At 40.7% G+C, this 22,103-nt stretch overlaps 1 protein-coding gene across 2 annotated transcripts in view; it reads left to right on the top strand.

The window, feature by feature from the left end:
• The window catches only part of UBE3B (ubiquitin protein ligase E3B), a 75,018-nt gene that overhangs the window by 24,278 nt on the left and 28,637 nt on the right, over nt 1–22,103 (top strand). For both annotated transcript variants that reach the window (XM_068271480.1, XM_068271481.1), the window contains 9 exons: nt 8,134–8,303; nt 8,424–8,544; nt 9,963–10,022; nt 11,814–11,918; nt 13,521–13,617; nt 15,351–15,436; nt 20,260–20,342; nt 21,599–21,704; nt 21,826–21,946. In XM_068271480.1, coding sequence (XP_068127581.1) covers nt 8,143–8,303; nt 8,424–8,544; nt 9,963–10,022; nt 11,814–11,918; nt 13,521–13,617; nt 15,351–15,436; nt 20,260–20,342; nt 21,599–21,704; nt 21,826–21,946 — 940 coding nt within the window. In that variant the 5' untranslated portion in view covers nt 8,134–8,142. The remainder of the gene's footprint in view (nt 1–8,133; nt 8,304–8,423; nt 8,545–9,962; nt 10,023–11,813; nt 11,919–13,520; nt 13,618–15,350; nt 15,437–20,259; nt 20,343–21,598; nt 21,705–21,825; nt 21,947–22,103) is intronic.

The raw sequence follows: 22,103 nt of genomic DNA, 5'->3' as shown, positions 1-22,103 counted from the left end.
CGTCTTCCGCATCATGTGACTAGTCACATGACGCACTGTAATCACAGCGGAAGAAGAGGAAGCCTCTACCACCGGCTGCTGCACAAGATTAGGTATGTACTTGCTGATTGAAAACGGATCAGATCAATCATTGATCAGATCCGTTTTCACTATGTGAACGGGCCACGGACTGAGCCATCCGGATCCGGTGAAGCGGACACCGGATCCGCTCACCGGATCCGTTTTGACCCAAAACGCAGATGTGAACCGGGCCTTAAAGAGGAACTGTACTGAAAATAACTAAATAAATTACTTATTATGTACAATATTCCTTTATAGGTTATTTAGTCAGTAACCTCTTTCCTCACCCTGATTTACATTCTGAAATGTAGCATTGCTGCAACATGTTTGTATATTCAGTGTTCTGAAGCCAGTACAAAAAAAATACCTGATCTCCCAGAAAGGGGAGAGAGAAAGAATCCCGGATAGCTAAACAGCCTAGGCTAAGCTTCAAGGGGAGGGAAGGGATAATCTACAGAAGTACATTCCTCCCAGATTGTGTAAGGATGGGATGACATTGTCAGTTGTAACGGAGCACAATGGATTCCCTGTGAAAAGACCCTTAAAAAGTAGCAGTATGCAGTCATAGTGAAAGTCCCAGATGCCAATTTATTATCCATTAAAGTGCCTGGAGTAGGAAGTCATCAATTTAGGTTAGTTTTGGTATGATGGTCAAATCACCAAAGGGGCACTTATTCACAGCGACTTGTGTTCTGTATCATAGAAGGTTCCATTTAACCATTTCAGCCCGCAGGGATTTTTCACCTTATGCATCAGAGCAATTTTCACCTCCCATTCAGTCGCTAATAACTTTATCACTACTTATCACAATTTATTGATCTATAGCTTGTTTTTTCCGCCACTAATTAGGCTTTCTTTGGGTGGTACATTTTGCTAAGAATTATTTTTTTATAAATGCATTTTAACAGGATTAATAAGAAAAAATGGAAAAAAATCATTATTTCTCAGTTTTCGGCCATTATAGCTTTAAAATAATCCACGCTACCATAATTAAAACCTAAGTATTTTATTTGCCCGTTTGTCTCGGTTATGACGCCATTTAAATTTTGTCCCTATTACAATGTATGGCGCCAATATTTTATTTGGAAATAAAGGTGCATTTTTTCCATTTTGTGTCCATCACTATTTACAAGCTTATAGTTTAAAAACTGTTCGAAGTATACCCCCTTCAAATGCATATTTAAAAAAATTTAGACCCGTAGGTAACTTTTTTTTTTTTTTTTTTTTTTTAATTGCGATTTTTTTTTTCCCATTAAAATTTTTATTTGGGTAATATTTTGGTGTGGAAAATACAGTAAAAATGTTTTATGTTATTATATGTGTAAATTGTAATGTAAAAAATATGTAGATGTAGTTTTACTATTTGGCCACAAGATGGCCACCTTGAGTTTTTTTTTCTTGTGCTTCTCGCTAACCGTAAGCACAAGGGGGCCGTGGAAAATTTTACATGCAGAAAGACTGAAGCCTCTTGCAAGAGTGCTTCGGTTTTTCTGCTCGGGACACGGATCGGTGATCGGGAACCATGTTCCTGTTCACTGATCCCAGGGCTACCGGGGGACAGCACGGGGGCGCGCCGAAGCGCGGCACCGCAGCAGAGTAGCCGCCCGGAGGTGAGCTTCACTGTACTGTAGTCATCTGATTACCTGTGTAACGATCTTAGCCCGTTTTTGACCTAGCTCTACATTAGTCCTTCTGTACTGCGCATTTCTGACTTTTCGTGTATGGCCCGAGCTTCGACCTGACCTTGATTTATTGTATTTTCTGTGTGTACGTTAGACCCAGCATTACACTAGGTATACAAAACTTTATTCAATCCAATTGTATAGACGTGTACCTCCAAAATATGCTAAAATATACTGGAAACCAGCATTGCCTAATACAAACAATTAAAAACAGGTGAGATGCATGATAGTGGTCGCAGCTTTCCAATTAACCTGTACTGCATAGCAACCATGATTATTGATATGACCAGCAAACTGTACCATGTTTCCCCGAATTTAAAGAGGATCTGTAACCTCAAAAAATCCCCTGGGGGGTACTCACCTCGGGTGGGGGAAGCCTCCGGATCCTAATGAGGCTTCCCACGTCGTCCTCTGTCCCACGGGGGTCTCGCTGCAGCCCTCCGTGCAGCCGTGACGTAATATTTACCTTCCTGGCTCCTGCGCAGGCGCTCTGACGGCTGTCGGCTCCGAACTACACGGAAATACCCGATCGCCGTCGGGTCTGCTCTACTGCGCAGGCGCAAGTTTCCGGCGCCTGCGCAGTAGAGCGGACCCGACTGAGATCGGGTATTTCCGTGTAGTTCGAAGAGGAAAGCAGCCACAGCGCCCCCGCTGGAGCCAGCAAAGGTAAATATTGAAATTACAGTCGGGCCTGTCGCCGGCTGTTCAGAGGGCTGCAGCGAGACCCCCGTGGGACAGAGGACGGCGTGGGAAGCCTCATTAGGATCCGGAGGCTTCCCCCACCCGAGGTGAGTACCCCCCAGGGGATCTTTTTCATGTTACAGAGTCTCTTTAAGACATTCCCTGAAAATAAGACTTAGTATCTACTTGGAGTATGCTCGAAATATAAGTCCTACTCCTAATATAAGACCTAGTGGTTATCCCCCCCAAAGCGGCAGACCTGTTCACCACCCCCCCCCCCCCCCCGCCCGCTTTACCTCGCCGCTGCCACTGCTCCTGGCCCCGTCCTGCAGATAATCCAGGTTCCTGTTTATTCTCGGCATAATTCACACAGCGCAGAGTAGCGGTGACGTGTTGTAAAGGGCAGCTACTGTATCCAATAAGAGCGCTGCCTTATACAGGAAGTGACCTCTGTTTACTTCCTGTATAGGGCAGTGCTCTTATTGGATACATTAGCTGCCCTTTACAACATGTCACCGCTACTCTGCGCTGTGTGAATTATGCCGAGAATAAACAGGAACCTGGATTATCTGCAGGACGGGGCCAGGAGCAGTGGCAGCGGCGAGGTAAAGCGGGCGGGGGGGTGGTGAACAGGTCTGCCGTTTAGGACTGCCAGGAATGTTAGCAGCAGCAGCGAGCCCTAAATACACAGTAACTTTTAGCACCCAATCCCACCACAGTCACAGGCAAGCATTACGCCAGCACCCCAGCTGTCATGGTACACATTGGCACCAATGACAAAGTTAGTGGGAGATGGAAGGTCCTCAAAAATGATTTTCAGGTACTTGGAGATAAACTTAAAGCAAGGACCTCCAAGGTGGTGTTCTCTGAAATACTGCCAGTGCCACGCGCTACATCTGAGAGACAGAGGGAGCTTAGGGAGTTAAATAAGTGGCTGAGAAATTGGTGTAGGAAGGAAGGGTTTGGGTTCCTGGAGAACTGGGCAGACTTTGCAGTCGGCTACAGGTTCTACAGCAGGGATGGGCTGCACCTTAATGGGGAGGGTGCAGCTGCATTGGGGGAGAAGATGGCTAAACGGTTGGAGGAGATTTTAAACTAGGATCTGGGGGGAGGCGGGAGGATAAAGTCTCAATATGTAGACAAGATAAGGTAAAAAGACAGTGGGAGCCTAACATGATGGGGGGTGGAGAGGGGGGTGGGGACAGTGTAAAGATTAAGGAGGTTGGTAAAACTTCAAGTAGCCTATTTCGTGTAAACAAAATTGGTAAATGTGTTGGTAAAAATATAAAGTGCATGGTAACCAATGCTCGGAGCCTTGCAAATAAAATAGACGAACTAGAGTTCATTCTGAATGACAAAGGCTATGACATTGTGGGAATAACCGAGACATGGATGGATGAAAGCCATGACTGGATAGCTAATTTAAAAGGATACAATAGCCTCAATTCACTAAGCTTTATCATACACTTTATCAAACGTTTGATAATTTACCTGATGAGTAAAATTTAATTTTGAATGCACTGAGGTGTTATAGATTTATTGACCGTTTTATCAATAGAACATTCAATAAATATATAACACCTTAGTGAATTAAAAATTGGATTTTACCCGTGAGATAAATTATCAAACGTTCGAAAAAGTGTTTGATAAAGCTTAGTGAATTGAGGCCAATGTGTTTAGGGGGGATAGAACAGGGAAAAAAGGTGGAGGGGTTTGTCTCTTTGTTAAGAATTCTTTTACAGCTGTCCTCAACGATGAGATGGAGGAAGATTGCGAAGATGTGGAGTCTGTTTGGGTAAATATTCATGGTGGAAATAAAAGTTGCCAATTGCTTATTGGGGTATGCTACAGACCACCTCTTAATAATGAAGCTGCAGAACTGCGATTACTACAGCAGATTGAAAAAGCTGCAAGTAAAAATGAGGTCATAATTATGGGCGACTTCAACTTTCCAGACATTGACTGGGGTATTGAGGCTACCCATTCTGGTAAAAGCAGCAGATTTCTGGCAGCACTACAGGACAATTACTTGACTCAAATGGTAACGGAACCAACTAGGGGGAATGCGTTACTGGATCTGATCATTTCTAATAGACCAGATAATGTATCAAATGTGCAGGTTCAAGAACATTTGGGAAATAGTGATCACAACATGATAACGTTTGATCTGGTAACTGATAGGCCACGGGGCAGCGGGACCACTAAAACTATGAATTTTAGAAAAGCAAAGTTCAATCAAATTAGGCAGGCACTAAGTTTGGTGAACTGGGATAATGTACTACAAGGGAAGGACACTGAAGGGAAATGGCAAGCTTTTAAACGTATTCTCAATCAATATTGTAGTATGTATATCCCATATGGAAACAAAATGTCTAGGAATAAAAAAAGGCCTCTATGGATGAATAGAAAGGTTAGGGATAAAATGAAGAGGAAAAAGAATGCCTATAAGGTCCTAAAACAGGAGGGGACTGAGGCTGCACTAAGCAATTATAAGGAGTGCAATAAAAATTGTAAAAAAGAAATTAGGCTGGCAAAGATCGAAGCTGAAAATCAAATCGCTAGGGATATCAAATCTAACCCAAAAAAGTTTTACAAGTACATCAACTCTAAAAAAAGAAAGGTTGACTGTATAGGAACCCTAAAGGATGAGGGTGGGAACTCAATGGTGGATGACCAAGGTAAGGCAGAGTTATTAAATGCTTTCTTTGCTTCTGTCTTCACAAAGGAAACAGCACTGTTACAAATTACAGAGGCAGAAGAGTCTCAATCTTCTAACTGTAATATTAAATACTTAACGCAGGAAGAAGTAAAGGCAAGACTAAATAAATTAAAAATAGACAAGGCACCTGGCCCGGATGGCATGCATCCTCGGGTCCTAAGAGAATTAAGTTCAGTTATAGCTAAGCCCCTTTATCTTATCTTTTGTGACTCTCTTGCAACTAGCAGAGTCCCAGTGGATTGGCGTACAGCCCACGTTTTCCCATTATTTAAGAAGGGCAAAAAATCTGATCCAGGAAATTATAGACCTGTAAGCTTAACATCGGTTGTATGCAAACTATTTGAGGGGTTACTAAGAGATACTATACATGACTTCATAGTAGAAAATAATCTTATTTCTCAGCATCAACATGGGTTTACTAAAGACAGGTCCTGTTTGACTAACCTGCTCAGCTTTTATGAGGTAGTGAATGCTAATATGGATATTGGGAATGCTGTAGATGTGATATACTTGGACTTTGCAAAGGCCTTCGACACTGTTCCCCACAGAAGTCTGGTGCAAAAGTTGAGGATGCAAGGACTGGGGAAGAGTTTGTGTGCATGGATAGGGAACTGGCTAATGGACAGAAAACAAAGAGTTGTGGTCAATGGATCGTACTAAAAATGGGAGACTGTTAGCAGTGGGGTCCCACAAGGGTCTGTACTGGGTCCAGTGCTCTTCAATTTATTTATTAATGACCTAGTAGATGCAGTAGTGAGCAATGTTGCTATTTTTGCAGATGATACAAAATTGTGCAGAATCATCAACTCTCAGGAAGATAGTGTCATATTGCAACAGGATCTGGATAGGATGGCTATATGGGCACATACATGGCAGATGAAATTCAATGTTGACAAATGTAAAGTCATGCATTTTGGTCGTACCAATGGTCTAGCACCATACAAAATAAATGGGATACAGTTGGGAACATCAAACTTGGAGAAGGACTTAGGAGTACTCATCGACAACAAGTTAAATAATCATACTCAATGCCAAGCCGCTGCAGCTAAAGCGAACAAAATTTTGGGATGCATTAAAAGGGAAATAAAAACTCGAGATGCTAGCATAATATTGCCCCTGTTTAACTCTCTAGTAAGGCCACATCTGGAATATGGAATTCAGTTCTGGGCACCACATTACAAAAAAGATATTGCAGTTTTAGAGCAGGTACAGAGACGAGCTACAAAATTGATACGTGGGATGGAAGGTCTCGCTTACCAAGAAAGGTTAGATAAACTGGGTTTATTTAGTCTAGAGAAAAGATGCCTTAGAGGAGATCTAATTAACATGTATAAATACATCAGAGGGCAATATAATAGCTTGGCGGATGAGCTTTTTGTCCCTAGGCCTTCTCAAAGGACTAGAGGACATGAGATGCGCATGGAGGAAAAACGTTTTAGCCATTTATTTAGGAAAGGGTTCTTTACAGTAAGAGTGATTAAGATGTGGAATGCATTGCCACAGGAAGTCGTTATGGCAAACTCTATACCTGCATTTAAAGGGGGCTTAGATGCTTTCCTTGCGTTGAAAGACATCCATGGCTACAATTACTAGGTTATGCCTAATGATGTTGATCCAGGGATTTTATCTGATTGCCATCTGGAGTCAGGAAGGAATGTTTCCCTTTTGGGGCTAATTGGACCATGCCTTGTGGGGGGTTTTTCGCCTTCCTCTGGATCAACAGGGGTATGTGGGGGACGGGCTGGAGATGTACTTTGTACTGGTTGAACTCGATGGACGTATGTCTTTTTTCAACCAAAATAACTATGTAACTATGTAACCTACATAGGCCCCATATAAGCACTGCAGCATGCAACAATTTATAGCACCCACAAGGGATTATTTAGCAGGGAGCAGGGGGGAATCTGGCTATATACACTAATGGTCATGGATACCCTCTGAAAATATAAGACCTCCCTGAAAATAAGCCCTAGCACATTTTTGAAAGGTAATTTAATATAAGACAGTGTCTTATTTTCAGGGAAACACGGTACTTCTCTGGCCAGATATAATATACTGCAGTAAACACACGTCATACATACATGCCACTCACATCCGTGTAACCATCTATAGTTGGGGTCCACCCCCGTATTTTTGGATGATTGCAACAAAACTGTAACTTGCCAAGTAGACGTTAATGTAGTAATCGTTAATACAGCGAAAAAAAAGCAGAAAAAAGGGTGCCGCCAAAAATATCATTAACATTACAACATTATAGTTTTTGAAGTAGTTATCGTATTAGAAGCTTGCAACTTTATAGTTTCTGTCATATTATTTTGTTTATATGTTCAGATTTTACGTTATCAAAGATATTATCGGCATCTGCCTGTTTAAATAGTAGCATCACTGACACACCTGGTTTCTGTTCTGCTGACCCCTGGTGAAAGTGGAAATCAAGTCACTACATACACATACATGATACCAGTTCAGAGTTCTAGTGTTACCACTTTGTGCACTTCTTTTCTTTCTTTCTGTCCCTAAACCACCTGGAGCGTAAGCTTGAAAAGATAAGCGGGCTCTCTCCACTTGTGTGTTTTATTACTCCTGTGTAATGTGGGTTTACATGTTCCACTTCTATGTTCATCAGCTAACCTGTTCATTGTATATTAGTTGTTTTGCATTATTGTTTATGCAACTATATATACTATGTATCCTTGTTGCCTAGGAGACTCCACAGAGCCATGGGGCATTCCTGCGCCATGTAAATAAATTGCAGTTTTTTGTTTTGGTTTTTTTACCAGATCGTTTTATTTACCATAGTTAAAAATAGTAAATGTTAAGACGAAAATGTATAGGCCATAGTATTGCCAGGTTTAAAGGCAGTATTTGCAGCATTATATTTATTAGTAAAATTATACAGTGTGATCTCCAGCAATAATTACTGTATCTGCTGGTAGTTATTCAGCTATTAAAATACTTTGATTTGGCATTAATGGCATCTTTCTTCAACAGTTATCAAACATGTTTGGGGCATCTCAGGCTACAAAGGACCAGTTCTTAGACAAGGCACGGCAGTTGCGTGAAGAGCGAAAAGGCCTAAAAGAGAGAGAGAAGGCTGCAATAAAAATCCAGGCTCTTGTCAGACGATTCCTGTGCAGATGCCGGCTACAGAGGGAGCTCAGGTATGATTAGACTTTATCAGGCATGGCCTGGGACCAAATGGATGTGTATTGCCAAGCTAATGCAGGTAAAACATTATCTACAGAGATCTTGTGTTTTGTTTCTTTTTGTGCTTAACACAGACAAGAAGTAGACATCTTTTTCGAAGGCGCAGAAAATGGGACGGTCAAGCCTAACGCACTTCCCATTTTTAGAACAGCCCGAAAACTACTTATAATATTTCATCTGCAGCCAGACAAAGTGGTAGGTATTGCTTTCAAGTCAGATACAATATACTGTAAATTTCACCAGAACTTTAAGAAAGTCAGACAGCTTCCAATGTGTTAGAGAACACCGATGCCTTATTTGTCTTCTTTTTTATTTAGCCCCCCCTTCCCCCAAATAATCTTTTGCATAAGCCTTGAATAACAAAAGGCCATTTTTATTATTGTCAAATTACAAACCTTGTGGGGATGCTGTACAGACCACAATCAAATATCTATCCCATGTATTCTCACTCTCATTAAAAAGCTATATAATTAGAAAATAGTACAGCGACAACACCAGAGCATATGCAGACCTGCCTGGACATTGGGTGAGTGTTGAATTACCCAGGTGCTTGGTGATGGTTAATACAATTTCCATTGATCTGATTTGAGGATTGAAGATCTTCTAGCACAGCTCTGCAGTAATTATGGGATGTGTTGTGTTTGTACACTTTTCATTGTATCCTGTTTTTATTTACATTTTACAGTGTCATAAGGTTTTTGTTTTTTCTGAAATGGGGTTTTACAAGATGTACTATATAACTCTGTTATTTGCATTGCCCTTATCTTCCACATTACTTGTCTGTAATGCTGGGAATATACCATGAGTTTTTTTGGCTGATAGATGGCTCGACAGATAATTTCCAACAGGTTTGATCTGGTTTTGATTGTTTTTCTGATCGATTTTTTTCATAGAAAAAGAATAGAAATAGATCAGATAAAAGGTCGGATAAAAAAAATCGGAAAATCAATCGGAAAGTAAATTTGCCAAAAAAACTCATTGTGTATTCCCAGCATCAAAGGGGAATGGTCAGGCACAAAATCAAATTACATTTACCCACTGCTCTTTTTTATTTAGTCTACAGGCAGTCTGCATTGCAAGCATTCCAATATAATCATAAATGTTTCTGCTGTAATACATCTTCGTCAGCCTGGCTCTATTTTGGTACATTGCTGGGGAGAGGGAAGCTTGTTATCTCCCCTCCCACATACCTGCTCTGCACTGATTGGCTGAGGGCAGTTCAGTGTGACATGATGCTCAGAAGGGAAATACACCTCACTCCTCTGCAGAAGCTGCTGAAATACGTTATATGCTGTGCTCACATGTGTTTACAGAGCAAGCTAGAAATTACAGTGCCGTTTCTTGGAGAAAAACAGAGTAAGGGAGAACATTACATCATTATTGGCTTTAGTCAGAGGCAGTAAAGATGGAAAATGCCTGGAACAGTTTTCTCTTTATGTACTATATAAAATTCACTGAAATCAAAATCTGGGCAGTGCAATACATATGTTATGTAAGTGGAACAAGTATTTATCCAATTATATGTGTTTTTCCTGGGATAGTATGGCTATCCCTGCTGCTTTAAACATGTTGATGCTTTATAAATAAATAATAATGTTTGTGTAACTTTGCAGAGATTTGAAAAACTTTGTCGTTGCATTTTAAACAGTATGGAGTGCGAGAATGATTCCAAGGTATGTGAGCTACACGTTTGCTTTCTAGTTGTCATTTCTTTCTATGACTAAACAGTACCTGTTTTGTTTTAATTAAGTTAATGCTTGAAGTGAAAAATAATTGATAATTGATTAAAATAATTACCATGGTCAGGGTGTGTACACATTAACTATTGATTGGTCAATTTTACAATTTCCATGGAGTAGTAATTGAGTTTATCTTCTACACAATCTGTTGGCCCCCATGCTATATGGAGGTGGTAAAACTGACCAGTGCTTGGCCAATCAAAATGGGATGTTTGTACCATTCTTTACCCCAAAGAACCGTGTCACGTTACCTTTCCTTGTTATCGCGCTTCTATTCGTGTGGGTAATGTGCTTTAGAATTTAGTTAATGGGACCAGATTTCTATTGAAACCCTGTTTCTCCATCCTTTCTATTTAATATATACTTATGGGCCTGTTTATAAAAGACTTACTGGAGGTATGGTTTGCCATCTATGGCTGTTACTTCTAATACAGCTACTTAACCGTGTGTGGCAAACGATTGAACAGAATGTTCTAACTCTAGCACCATTGCAGCTATGCTCTTTGCCACAGTGAAAGTGGTGAATGTTCTGTGATGCTCTGGCTATGAAGTAGCAATCAAGCTGCATCACCTGCTTGCTCAAGGAGCACTGAAAGAGCATATGATGGCAGTGATTTTAATACCAGACATGACACTGGGAACTGCAAAGCTGAAATAATAAATCATTTGTTCATAATGGCATCATATTCACTCATCATGTGATACATACTGACCAGTCAGGAAGGGGGGAATTCCCTGCCATGTCATTATAAAAAGCAACTGGGATAGAATGATTTGGGGATGCCCAAAGATCACCTATGTAAGGAGGCTGTGGCTTGCCCTTGGCGTTGAACACAAGCTCCTCTTTTTACTCTGTTTATTGAAAATGGAAACATTTTGCCATGTATAAGGCAGCAAAGATGTTCTGTTAGTGCACCGATAAGTGCCTCCTTATAACTTTATAAAGGTAGGAGGCACTCGCATTTATTTTTGATAACCAATAGGTACTGCCCTGATGATTTTGGCCAACCCACAAAACACACTGTTGGCTTGTTTTTAATGCATTTTATTTTTCTATATTGGCTATTCAACCACGAGGTAAGTTATCACTTTACTCTCATTCTTCTGTTTTAAAATGTTATTATTTTGGTTGCCTCCTGCCGCAGTCTTATAACCTGTTATCCAAACTACTGTAAGAAGTAATAGTCTACTGCTATTCTTCTGTATCCCTTGGAGAGTGACTAGAGACCCAGAGGGTCCAGCCACTGGAGAACTTATTAGTCCGCTCATCAGATGTTGAAATTTGTGTTCAGAGACCGGTGCTAACCTGTTATCCCAAACTGCCGGTATCATTTGTTTCAGGCTACTGTTATTTCAAATGTTTATGTAGCTTGGGGCTAGGGTCACACTTGCTAATAATTGTGGGTGTTTTCTGCAACGCGAAACACCAGCGAAAACGCACATAATGCATCCTGATGCGCAATCACAGTGTACTAGGAGCAATGTGCGGTTTTCCGCAGCGTGCCAGCGCTTTCTTTTTATCACACAACTCCTTCAACTCTGCTTTGCTGACAGTCAGCTTTTCTCAGCTGGCTGCTGGCCAAGAATGCTGATTTGGCCGTGGGAAAACGTTTCCTTTTTTTGGCTTCAGGAAAACGCTTCCTTTTTCCCGTAGCATCAAGTGTGACCCTACCCTAAGCAATGTAAAAGTCAATCAGTTGCTTAGGGCTGTTCTCTTTCTTGCAGGTGTGGTTTGTATCTCTTGCTCTGTCCAAGGACCTTACTCTTTTGTGGATAAAACAAATTAAAGACATCCTATGGCTGTGTTGTGAGTTTCTGAAGATGCTGAAAGTAAGGCCATTTGTCCAAGGATATATTTGATAACATGTTGCTACGGTTCTTGCTCGCTGTATCAATATATGTGTTAAGGTTGCCCCACTCTTAGTTCAATTTTACTCTTTATTTAATATTTAGAATATAATTAAGAAGAACTGGAGAAAAAACAGTAATTTATGTTAATAACTTAGATGGGGGTATGCAACAGGACTGAACTAGCAAGAATTTAGAAATACCGGTAATTGCTCTAAGCCAATAATGATAATAATTGTCTAAGCCAATTGTCAGAAAACATACAGTATGTGCATAAAATATACAATTTATCGAAAATCTTAAACTGTAAAATCTTGATAAGTCTATTCAAATACCGGGTTCCTTTCATGCTCTAAATGTAAAGCATGACCTAGTCACTAGCCCAATCGTCATTATCCAATATGTCCTGGGAAAGTCACTCCTGCCTGTGCTCCCAGTGTTAAAGGCAGTCCTTAGACTCTTCACAGATGGATTCTCAAGGTAGATTTTTGTGAATGTTGCTCATTAGTTTCTCTATTTCCTTTATTAGCACACACAGTCTTAGAATAGTTTTAATGCAAAACAGTGTATAGTTGGATAGACATCTCACAACTGCAAGGGAATCACTTTTACGATCGTGTTAGGACCAATTACCATAGTGTTCGGACAGCATAACTGATTGACTTTATTCTAGCCAATCAATCCTGGTTAACCAGGTCGCTGTAATCACAATAAAATTGGGTAATTCTGTTCCACCCCTGCAAGTTACAAACAACACAATTTTCAAAAGATGGGTTTTTTTTTCAAACAGTTTCTCTATTTATTCTTCATTCACAATATCTTCACAAATTGCGGACAAGACGTATGGATACAAGTTCAGAGTTCCATCACACAAAAAGACTGCCTAACCAGGTCACTGTGCTAGGCAGCATGTGTTCACCTAAACCCAGGGGTCTCAAACTCAATTTACCTGGGGGCCACAGGAGGCAAAGTCAGGATGAGGCTGGGCCGCATAAGGGATTTCACAATCGCGGCGCTTCGCCGCCTCTGCCCGCCCCTCTCACTCTTCCTTCACAGAGAGGGGCGGGGAGAGGCGGCGATTGACGTCAGGAGGGGCAGAGCTAAAGCTGAAAGCTCTGCCCCTTCCAGGAAATGCCAGCGGATTGCCCCCCGGGCGATTTGGGGGCTCTGCAGCCCTCGTTTAGCGGCGGGGATGCGGCGGATTACTTGGGAGCACTGAAGCGAACTATAAGGAAGCTTTTGCCGGCGAGGGCCACAAAATATTGTATCGAGGGCCGCAAATGGCCCGCGGGCCGCGAGTTTGAGACCCCTGCCTAAACCAAATCTCAATGGTTCAAAACAAGATTAATCTCTTCCAGGGAGTTTTAAGGTGCCCACTAATGATACAATCTTGAATGCAGTTGTACCACTTCTGTGTAATATGAGGGACTACTGAAAGTATCTGTGTAAAGTACATTCACTCAGTTTACATTTCTACTACATACATTTGGTAAGATTCTATTATTATTGTATTCATGGTTTAGTTGCATTTTGTAGTTGAGTGTGGCCATCTTTAGAATAACGATACTCCTCTACTCTTCACAGCCGGACATCATGCAGGATTCGAAATTGATCACTCTCTACCTCACCATGCTGGTCAACTTTACAGACACCTCTACCTGGAAACTATTCAGAGGGAAAGGTGTGTTTCAGTATTAAACTATGTTGCCTCATTACTTAATAAAAAAAACACGATTGTGAACACCAGGTCATGCCTGTCTTTTATAGAAGCTGAAACCTAAGAATGTAACTTTGCATATATCATTAGCAGGTGGCAACATTAGTGCTTCCTTAGCTGGGATATTTAAATCAGCAGAGGATTTAGCACTGAAGAGTTTTAAGTACAGGTATATCTTGGCTGCTTATTGTTTACATGTAATTCTACATCTAACACACTGTACATGTGGACCAGCAGTGCCATGGCTGCTGCCTGCTGGACAGTCTCTTCTTATGCCTCTCTGCAATTACTGGAAACACATTTTGTTGTTTGTCACTTTATTAATGGCCTATCTGTGGCATGTCATCCTCTCTTTTGATCTGTTCCCTTCTCGTCTGCATTCAGATGATCTGCAGATTACAAATTAATATGTGAATAATGAAGTCATTCCCAGTAATGGGCAGTAATAGGCAACCCATATATATACAGGTTGCTGGTAGAATAGAAGCATATGTAAACAATAGGTTGTCTGTATTCTCAGATTTTTCTCAGATGTGCAAATGCAGTAGTGCATTGAAATTGGATTTTTAATTGGGACTATTTTTGAGTTTAATTAATACATTTATCTTATATGTTAACTTTTTTTTTTTTTAAATAAAAAGCTTTTACAGACATTGTATAATTGTTGCACGGTCCACTTTATAATGGCTGACCCTGCTCACAGTAAAATCTGCACGCTTTTTATGTATCCGTGTTTTTTTTTTGTGTGCACATTTGCAGTCGTCTTCATTTGCGGCTTTTGATTCTGCCTGGTATATCCATCGGTAAAACAAACAGAAACTGGGTACCTTTACATTACCATAGGAGTGCCATGACTAAACCGCCTGCAGTATGCCAGGAAAAAAAACATCAAACTGTCTCTTAGAATGCAAAAAGAAAAATGCACACAATGTAAATGTAAAATCCTAGTAAGCTTCACCTGCTTCAGTAATAATAAATAAGCCCAAAGAGTCCATACATTGGGGTTTATAAGAGCCAACACAATAATTATTTGAGACATGCATCACTTTATTCTTGCATAATCTTCATTTTAGACACCATGTAGAACAACATTCAGGTTTCATATGCAGAGTCTCCAAATGACAGAAGAAAAAAGCGGCCTCACACATGTTTTGCGGTGAAAGGCTGCTTCCTCAGAGGTACACGGAATATATACAGTCCATTCCAGTTACTAAGTACTCAGCACATAGCTGTGATACCGTCAGAGAAATAATCCCTGCCTAGTGCATGCTCCATAGAAGTGAGGATGCCATTTAATAATAAGGATGGTGCTGAGCACACGTTCCCTCATTACGTAAAAATACACAAGAATATGGCAAGTGTGGTTCCTGCCTAAGAAGTGGTTTGTAGGGTTAAATTTTGCAGACCAGTGTGATCTTTGCCCTGCCTTTTTGCCGTCTCAACAGCATAGAGATACAAGCCAGACCCTCCATGCTGGCTATTATCTCCTCAGCTCAGCAGCTTCAGGTTATATGATTAACATTTTAAGCAAGCCGTTTCAGCTACAGAATCTTTTTTTCACACAAAAAAGTAACATTGGAGCAGTAAGTGATTAAATGGTGGTATAATTCTCTATTATCTGGATTAACAATTTCCAGTTGCTTTTTCATTAGCATATTCATATAATAACAATTGCTATAAACTTGTTTTCATTTCAGGAGAAAGCCTGAGACCAGCAATGAATCATATCTGTGCAAACATTATGGGTCATCTCAATCAGAAAGGATTTTACTCAGTGTTACAGGTATACAGTAAGATAATAATGAATGATACAGTCTTCCTATTACATAGTCTTCCATAAGATCAGAACTTGTCTGTGGTGTGCCAACATAAATACAGATTGTCCACCGAGTTATAAAGGCTCGACATATGAATGACCCACCAGTACGAACGGCCCCATCCCAGTGTGATTACCTCATTTCCACGTGGCGGAAGTTTAAAGGTGCAGCTTCAAAGTTCCCATGTGTACCGGCATGTGTCACCTGCAGCAGCAGTGCAGATCTCACCTTTGAACGGAGTCCAACGCTGTCTGTCCTCCTCTTTCCGCCATCTGCTTGCTGTAGTGCATGGCATTACTTCCTGTATGTTACTTGACCTACAGGAAGCAGCACTGTACACTAGAGCGAGCAGGAGGCGGAGTGGATAGACTGAAATCGCTGGACTCGGGCTGGGAGGTGAGTTAAGTGCTGCTGTGGGGGTATGTCTAGAAGGCTGGGGGACAGAGGCACAGAGGGGGCAGAAAGGCACAGAGGGAGACAAAGACACTGTAGGGGACAAAGGCACAGAAGGGGCAGAGAGGAACAGAGGGGGACACTGGAGACCGAGATGGAACAGTGTTCTGACTTAAGAACGGATTTAGGTTAAGAACAAACCTACAGTGCTTATCTTGTTTGTTAACTCGAGATTACAGTCACTTGATTTAATTTTTTTTTTTTTTAGACTTTATAGCTGAATGCTATAATGGAATAAGAATTGTTCACAAAGTTTAAGAAACTCTATCCAGATGTTTTTTTTCTGCACATACCACTTTCTGTTACTTTAAAAAGAGTAATATTTCAGCACAGTCACAGCAACCCCATACATGGAATTAACCTGAGTTCTCAGGCAAGTTGAAGGTTCCTGTTTTTTGATTTAGGGAGCTTTTGGCACCAATTGTCATCAACATACAATGTTGTTTTATCAGACGTGCCTAGATATGTTAAGGACAATACATTTGTCAGCCAGGCACTTAAAGTGTACCCGAGGCCACATGTGACATTATGAGATAAACGTGTATGTACAGTACAAAACATATTAAAGGGAACCAGAGGGCCCAGAAAAAAGATTCTATACGTACCTGGGGCTTCCTCCAGCCCCATACGCACGGATCGCTCCCACGCCGCCGTCCTCCGCTTCCTGGATCCGCCGGTACCGGGTCCCGTCACTTCCGGCGGACGCGGCCAATTGTCCGCATGAGCAGGGGCTCCCTCCATACCCTTACGCGTGCGGCTGCGCAGTATGCAGCTGCACGCGTACGGGTATGCCGGGAGCCTCTGTGATGCGGACAATTGTCCGCGTGCTGCCGCCGACTGGCCGAAACTACGGGACCCGGTACCGCCGGATACAGGAAGCGGAGGAGGGCGGCGTGGGAGCGATCCGTGCGTATGTGGCTGGAGGAAGCCCCAGGTATGTATAGAATCTTTTTTCTGGGCCCTCTGGTTCCCTTTAATAACCAGGCTGTTTTAATAGTTTTATTTTGCTGCCTAATAGAGTTAATTACTAGGCATGGAAGTGACAGCTTCTGTCTTGTTGGTACCTTGTTGGGAATATAGTAGACATCACTGATAAGCAACTTACAGCCATAAACGGTTTCCTGGCAAAATTCAACTTATGAGAGATAATTACATAAACTATTGACCTTTTTCTAACTCTGAGCTGCCATTGATTACACACAGTAAAACATTTAACCTACTTTTCTAATTGTTTAAATATAAAACCCTGGGATACTTTAAAAAGTCATTTTTAGGCGTAAGAGGATAAATATTGCTTATCTCTTCAGTTTATTTTCACCTCGGGTTAACTTTAAAGCAAACTTGAAGTGAGGAAGCTCGCGTCAGGTTTGATGCATAGTTATGTGTAGAGAGAAGGCTTTGGATACCATAGAGCCTTTCTGGTCATTGGTCCGCCCCCCTGTTGAACTTGTGTGACCAGCTTGGTCTTCGGGCAGCCTTTAAAAGTACTGGTACTCGCGCCCCCAAGTACAAGAAGACGAACGCACCAGAGTTAGTGAATTACCTGCACATGTAAAATTGGTTTAATACAGGACGTAATAAGAACCTGGTTGAAGTTTTACCTTCTTCCACACATTACTAGAACATACAATAAATTCTATTTCGAGCTATGTTAAGTTTTTTTTTTAAATGTTTCTGCACAGATGTTTCCTGTTATAGCCTTAGGGCCTGTTTCCACTGCAGGCAGATTGGATGCAGAATGGATGCAGAAAAACTGACTCCAATGAAAGCCTATGGGCCTGTTTCCACTAAACGCGATTTTTCTGATGCAGATTTTCCCATAGGTATTCATTGGAGTCTATTAAAAAACCAGACCCGTTAACTTCCTTTATAAATCATTTTGAATTTGAATCAGAAAATAGAACACCTCAGTACCCGTGCTAATTATACAGCTTAGCATTCCAGCTTGTAGTTAGTAATTGGAAGCAGGCAAAAACGTAATCTGATCAAATTAACATTATGCAATCTGATTAGATTAACATTATACAATTAGTACACAGAGCGGATCTTAATATTCCGTGCCTTTAGTGTTCTGAGATAATGTTCGTGACCTAATTAGGACCTAAACCTGTTCATTTCAATTAAAATCCTGCCAAACCTGAATTTAAGTACAAACATGACCTGCTGGCTAGTTGGGCAGTACTGTATTTGTTACATCTCCTTGATACTGTGTTCTGTAGATTGTGGGGTGTGTGGTTTCCATGTCTTCCCAGGAGTGTGCCTGTATCTTTAGACCTGGAACTGTATGCAGCTATCTAGTTTTGGTGATCCTATCTCCCACTCTTTGCCCTTGTACACACTCTTGACAAAAGTCCTAAGAAATGGAAAATCCATAACTAGTCAGTAGACAATTGCTTATTAGTGATGTGAAAACATGATGAACAACTACAGTTCTCTGGCATTACAAACAATTTATTCTGGTGTATCTGTTTGGGCAGTAATTGTTCATGTTAAAATATAGTTTATTCATGTCTTTATTTAAAGAGACACTGAAGCGAAAAAAAATATATGATATAATGAATTGGTTGTGTACTATGAATAATTACTAGAAGATTAGCAGCAAAAAAAATATTCTCATATTTTTATTTTCAGGTATATAGTGTTTTTTCTAACATTGCATCATTCTATATGTTCAGATTACACAACACTCAGCATTCAAAATGATTCTTTCAGAGCAGTCTGTGAACTAATGACCTTTCCTCTGGCAGAGAAAAAGAAAATAGTTCACTAACAGTTGAGATAATAAAAGTCAAAAAACAGCCCTCTCCACGACTTTGCTTTGAAAGTCGTAGAGATTAATGGCTTTTTTGCATAGAGATAACAACTGGAGTTTCTTAACTCCTTCCTGTACTGGAAACAATTAGACTGATGTATCTGATCTTAATGTTTTATTTCTTAGCTGTAGTACACATACAAATCATAATATCATAATTTTTTTTCCGCTTCAGTGTCTCTTTAAGTATTTATATAGTGCTGACATATTATGCAGCGCTGTACAGAGTATATTGTCTTGTCACTACCTGCCCCTCAGAGAGGCTCACAATCTAGTCCCTACCATAGTCCTATGTTTATGTATGTATCGTATAGTGCATGTATCATAGTCTAGGGCAAATTTAGGGGCAGCCAATTAACTTATCTGTATGTTTTTGGCATATGGGAGGAAACCCGGAGTGCCCGGAGAAAACTCATGCAGACACGGGGAGAACATACAAACTCCTTGCAGATGTTGACCTAGCTGGGATTTTTAGATCATAAACAAACGTTTGAAGTTCCCATACATGGCTTCTCTGCATGAACTTTGAAAGAAAGTCCCCATAAACCTTGCATGCCTTAAAGGATACCACAACTGACATGTGGCATAATGAGATAGACATGGGTATGTACAGTGCCTAGCACACAAATAACTATGCTGTGTTCCTTTTTTTCTTTCTCTGCCTGAAAGAGGTAAATATCAGGTATGTAAGTGGCTGACTCAGTCCTGACTCAGACAGGAAGTGACTACAGTGTGACCTTCACTGATAAGAAATTCCAACTATAAAACACTTTCCTAGAAGAAAATGGCTTCTGAGAGCAAGAAAGCGATAAAAAAAGGGGAAATTCTTATCAGTGAGGGTCACACTGTAGTCACTTCCTGTATGAGTCAGGACTGAGTCAGCCACTTACATACCTGATATTTACCTCTTTCAGGCAGAGAAAGAAAAAAAGGAACACAGCATAGTTATTTGTGTGCTAGGCACTGTACATACCCATGTCTATCTCATTATGCCACATGTCAGTTGTGGTATCCTTTAATTCTGCTACCAGTGCCGCATACATGCTCATTTCTACAGAGTCACCTCCACAAGGTTGGGGATGACTGTGTTATTGCAGTGTTTAGAATCATTGTGCTTCACATTGTTCTCAGATAGCAGTCGTTCATTGGGAATTGTTCATATGTAACAACGTTTACCTAGAATGTATAGTTAGGTTAACTTTTTGGAGGCTACACAGCAGCAACATACTCTAGGCATGGAAGACAGGCATCTGGTAGGGGGAGGAAACCACACTAAGACCATCACAAAATAGTGGTGAAGGATAGTAAGAGCAGCGTTGGATTAGTCATTGCTAGCCTTGTTTTTACTTTCTACTTTAATCTAGATTTAGTAGGGCGTTAAGGTAATCTAATTGTCGGGCGTTGCAACAATAATAATCTCTGCTTGTTTGGATGTATAGGGATTGCCATCTCTTCCTTGTGTTGATAACTGTTAATGTAGAAATGCACAGAAATGCATGTGATGATATTTATTATTTTCTGCAGATCCTTCTCACTAATGGACTGGCACGTTCACGCCCATCTCTTTCCAAAGCCACTTTAACAGCTGTGTTCTCACTAGCATTGCGGTAAGCTTCAGAGAGAGAGCTCTCATGTTTTCAGCTGTTTACTGGGCAGATTTGTACACAAAAAACCTTTCCAACACTTCACAGCTTGGATTCCTTAGTGTGGAACTCTACCCACATATTTTGTGCTAGTATTCAATAGATTTAGGAACAGGTGAAACTTTTGTGTAGGGTTTCAAGTTTGTTTAATGGACTTGATTATCAATATTGAGCATGAAGCTGGTGAATCTCTCCAGTAATAATGAAGGTAATAAGGACCTGGTCGGAGTATTATCGTGGTAAAATTCTTCTTTTATCTCTGTTTAGAAGGTGTTTTTATTTCCTTTGTACTGCCATTGGAAAGTCATTCATGTCCTGCTGAGGTGATCTCTAAAATGGGGACACCGGCAGCAAAACAAGCCTAGAAAGGTTCTAATCTTACCCCATTGTGTCCATGACTGAATGAAAATATGTCCTGACCAGAGTGATGTGATAAAGATTTCAGTTGTCTAACAAAATTGAAGGAAAACCGTTTATTTATTGAACAGTTCTGTAATTAAAGACCTATTAGAGCATGTTAACAAGTAGCCTTGAGAGTTAAATTACACAGCTGTAGTTTCTAACCTTCACCTTACACAATTTAGGCCCAATCACTCCATAAATCCAGCATAACATTTTAACATTATGGGGGGAAAAGAATAAGACTCTTGAAATCCCTGAGTAACACGTCACACCTAAAGAGTTGAAACAAAAATGTAAAGGGTACCTGTAGTCCTCTAACCCCCCCCCCCCCCCCCCCCCCCCGACCCCAAAACATGTTACTTACCTCAGTAGAGGAAAACCTCTGGACCCCTCGTGCACTGTGATTCACTAAAGGATACTCAACATTAAAGTTGAATATTGCTCACGGCTGGGCTACCATGTGTTTAGAAGCGTGACAGCGCTGCACAGGCACAAAATATAGCCTGCGCAGGGCATTCAAATGGGAGCACGGAAGCACAGAGGGTCCCAGCCGGCAGCAGAAGGATGATAGAAGCATCCAGAGGCTTCCCCCTACTAATGTTAGTATGTAACTTTCTTTTCTTTTTTTAACTGAACAGATTAAATATTAAAGGCAGAACAATCATAACAATTCAGATCTGGCATCTGTATGAAACTGCAGATTTTCAGAGTTTTCGTTCTTACTCTTGATGATCATTGACTTATTTTATTATAGTAAATGTATAGTATAGTAAATATGTTTGTTTTTCACAATAGATTGTAATTTGCTTTTTCCCCAGTCCCGTGTTGGCTGCCCAGTTTTCTGACAATCTTCTCCGCTCATTCCTGATCCACATCATGTCAGTACCAGCTCTTATTTCTCACCTTTGTATCCTCACTCCAGATGTAAGTCCTACTATCTAAAATCCGCCATGGTGGATGTATTAAGTGTGTAGGTCAATATACAGTAAATAGGAACACATAATAACTTTCTTTCCTTCTTCCTTGTCTATTTCTTTTCTTTTAGAGAATGGCTGTGATTGAGTCTAATGGGCTGTTTCATAAATTCGTCTTGTTCTTGAGTCGGGAGGAACAGTGCAGAGATGTGTGCATATGCTTGGAAGGAAGCCATACCCTATGCTTGCTAGGTAATCATTCTTTGAAATGTCTGCTTCTGCACAAAGATAGAAGGTACAAATCAAGACCAAATGGACTTCAATAAAAAACAGGATAAATGTACAGTTAGTTATACTTATATAGAATGAAGAACCCCAGAATAAAGAGAATGTACACTTTTTTGTGAAG

The sequence above is a fragment of the Hyperolius riggenbachi genome, chromosome 1 (assembly GCF_040937935.1).
Source record: "Hyperolius riggenbachi isolate aHypRig1 chromosome 1, aHypRig1.pri, whole genome shotgun sequence".
Classification (NCBI taxonomy): Eukaryota; Metazoa; Chordata; class Amphibia; order Anura; family Hyperoliidae; genus Hyperolius; species Hyperolius riggenbachi.
The sequence above is the reverse complement of the archived record's forward strand: the minus strand, read 5'-3'. Positions and strand labels throughout refer to the sequence as shown.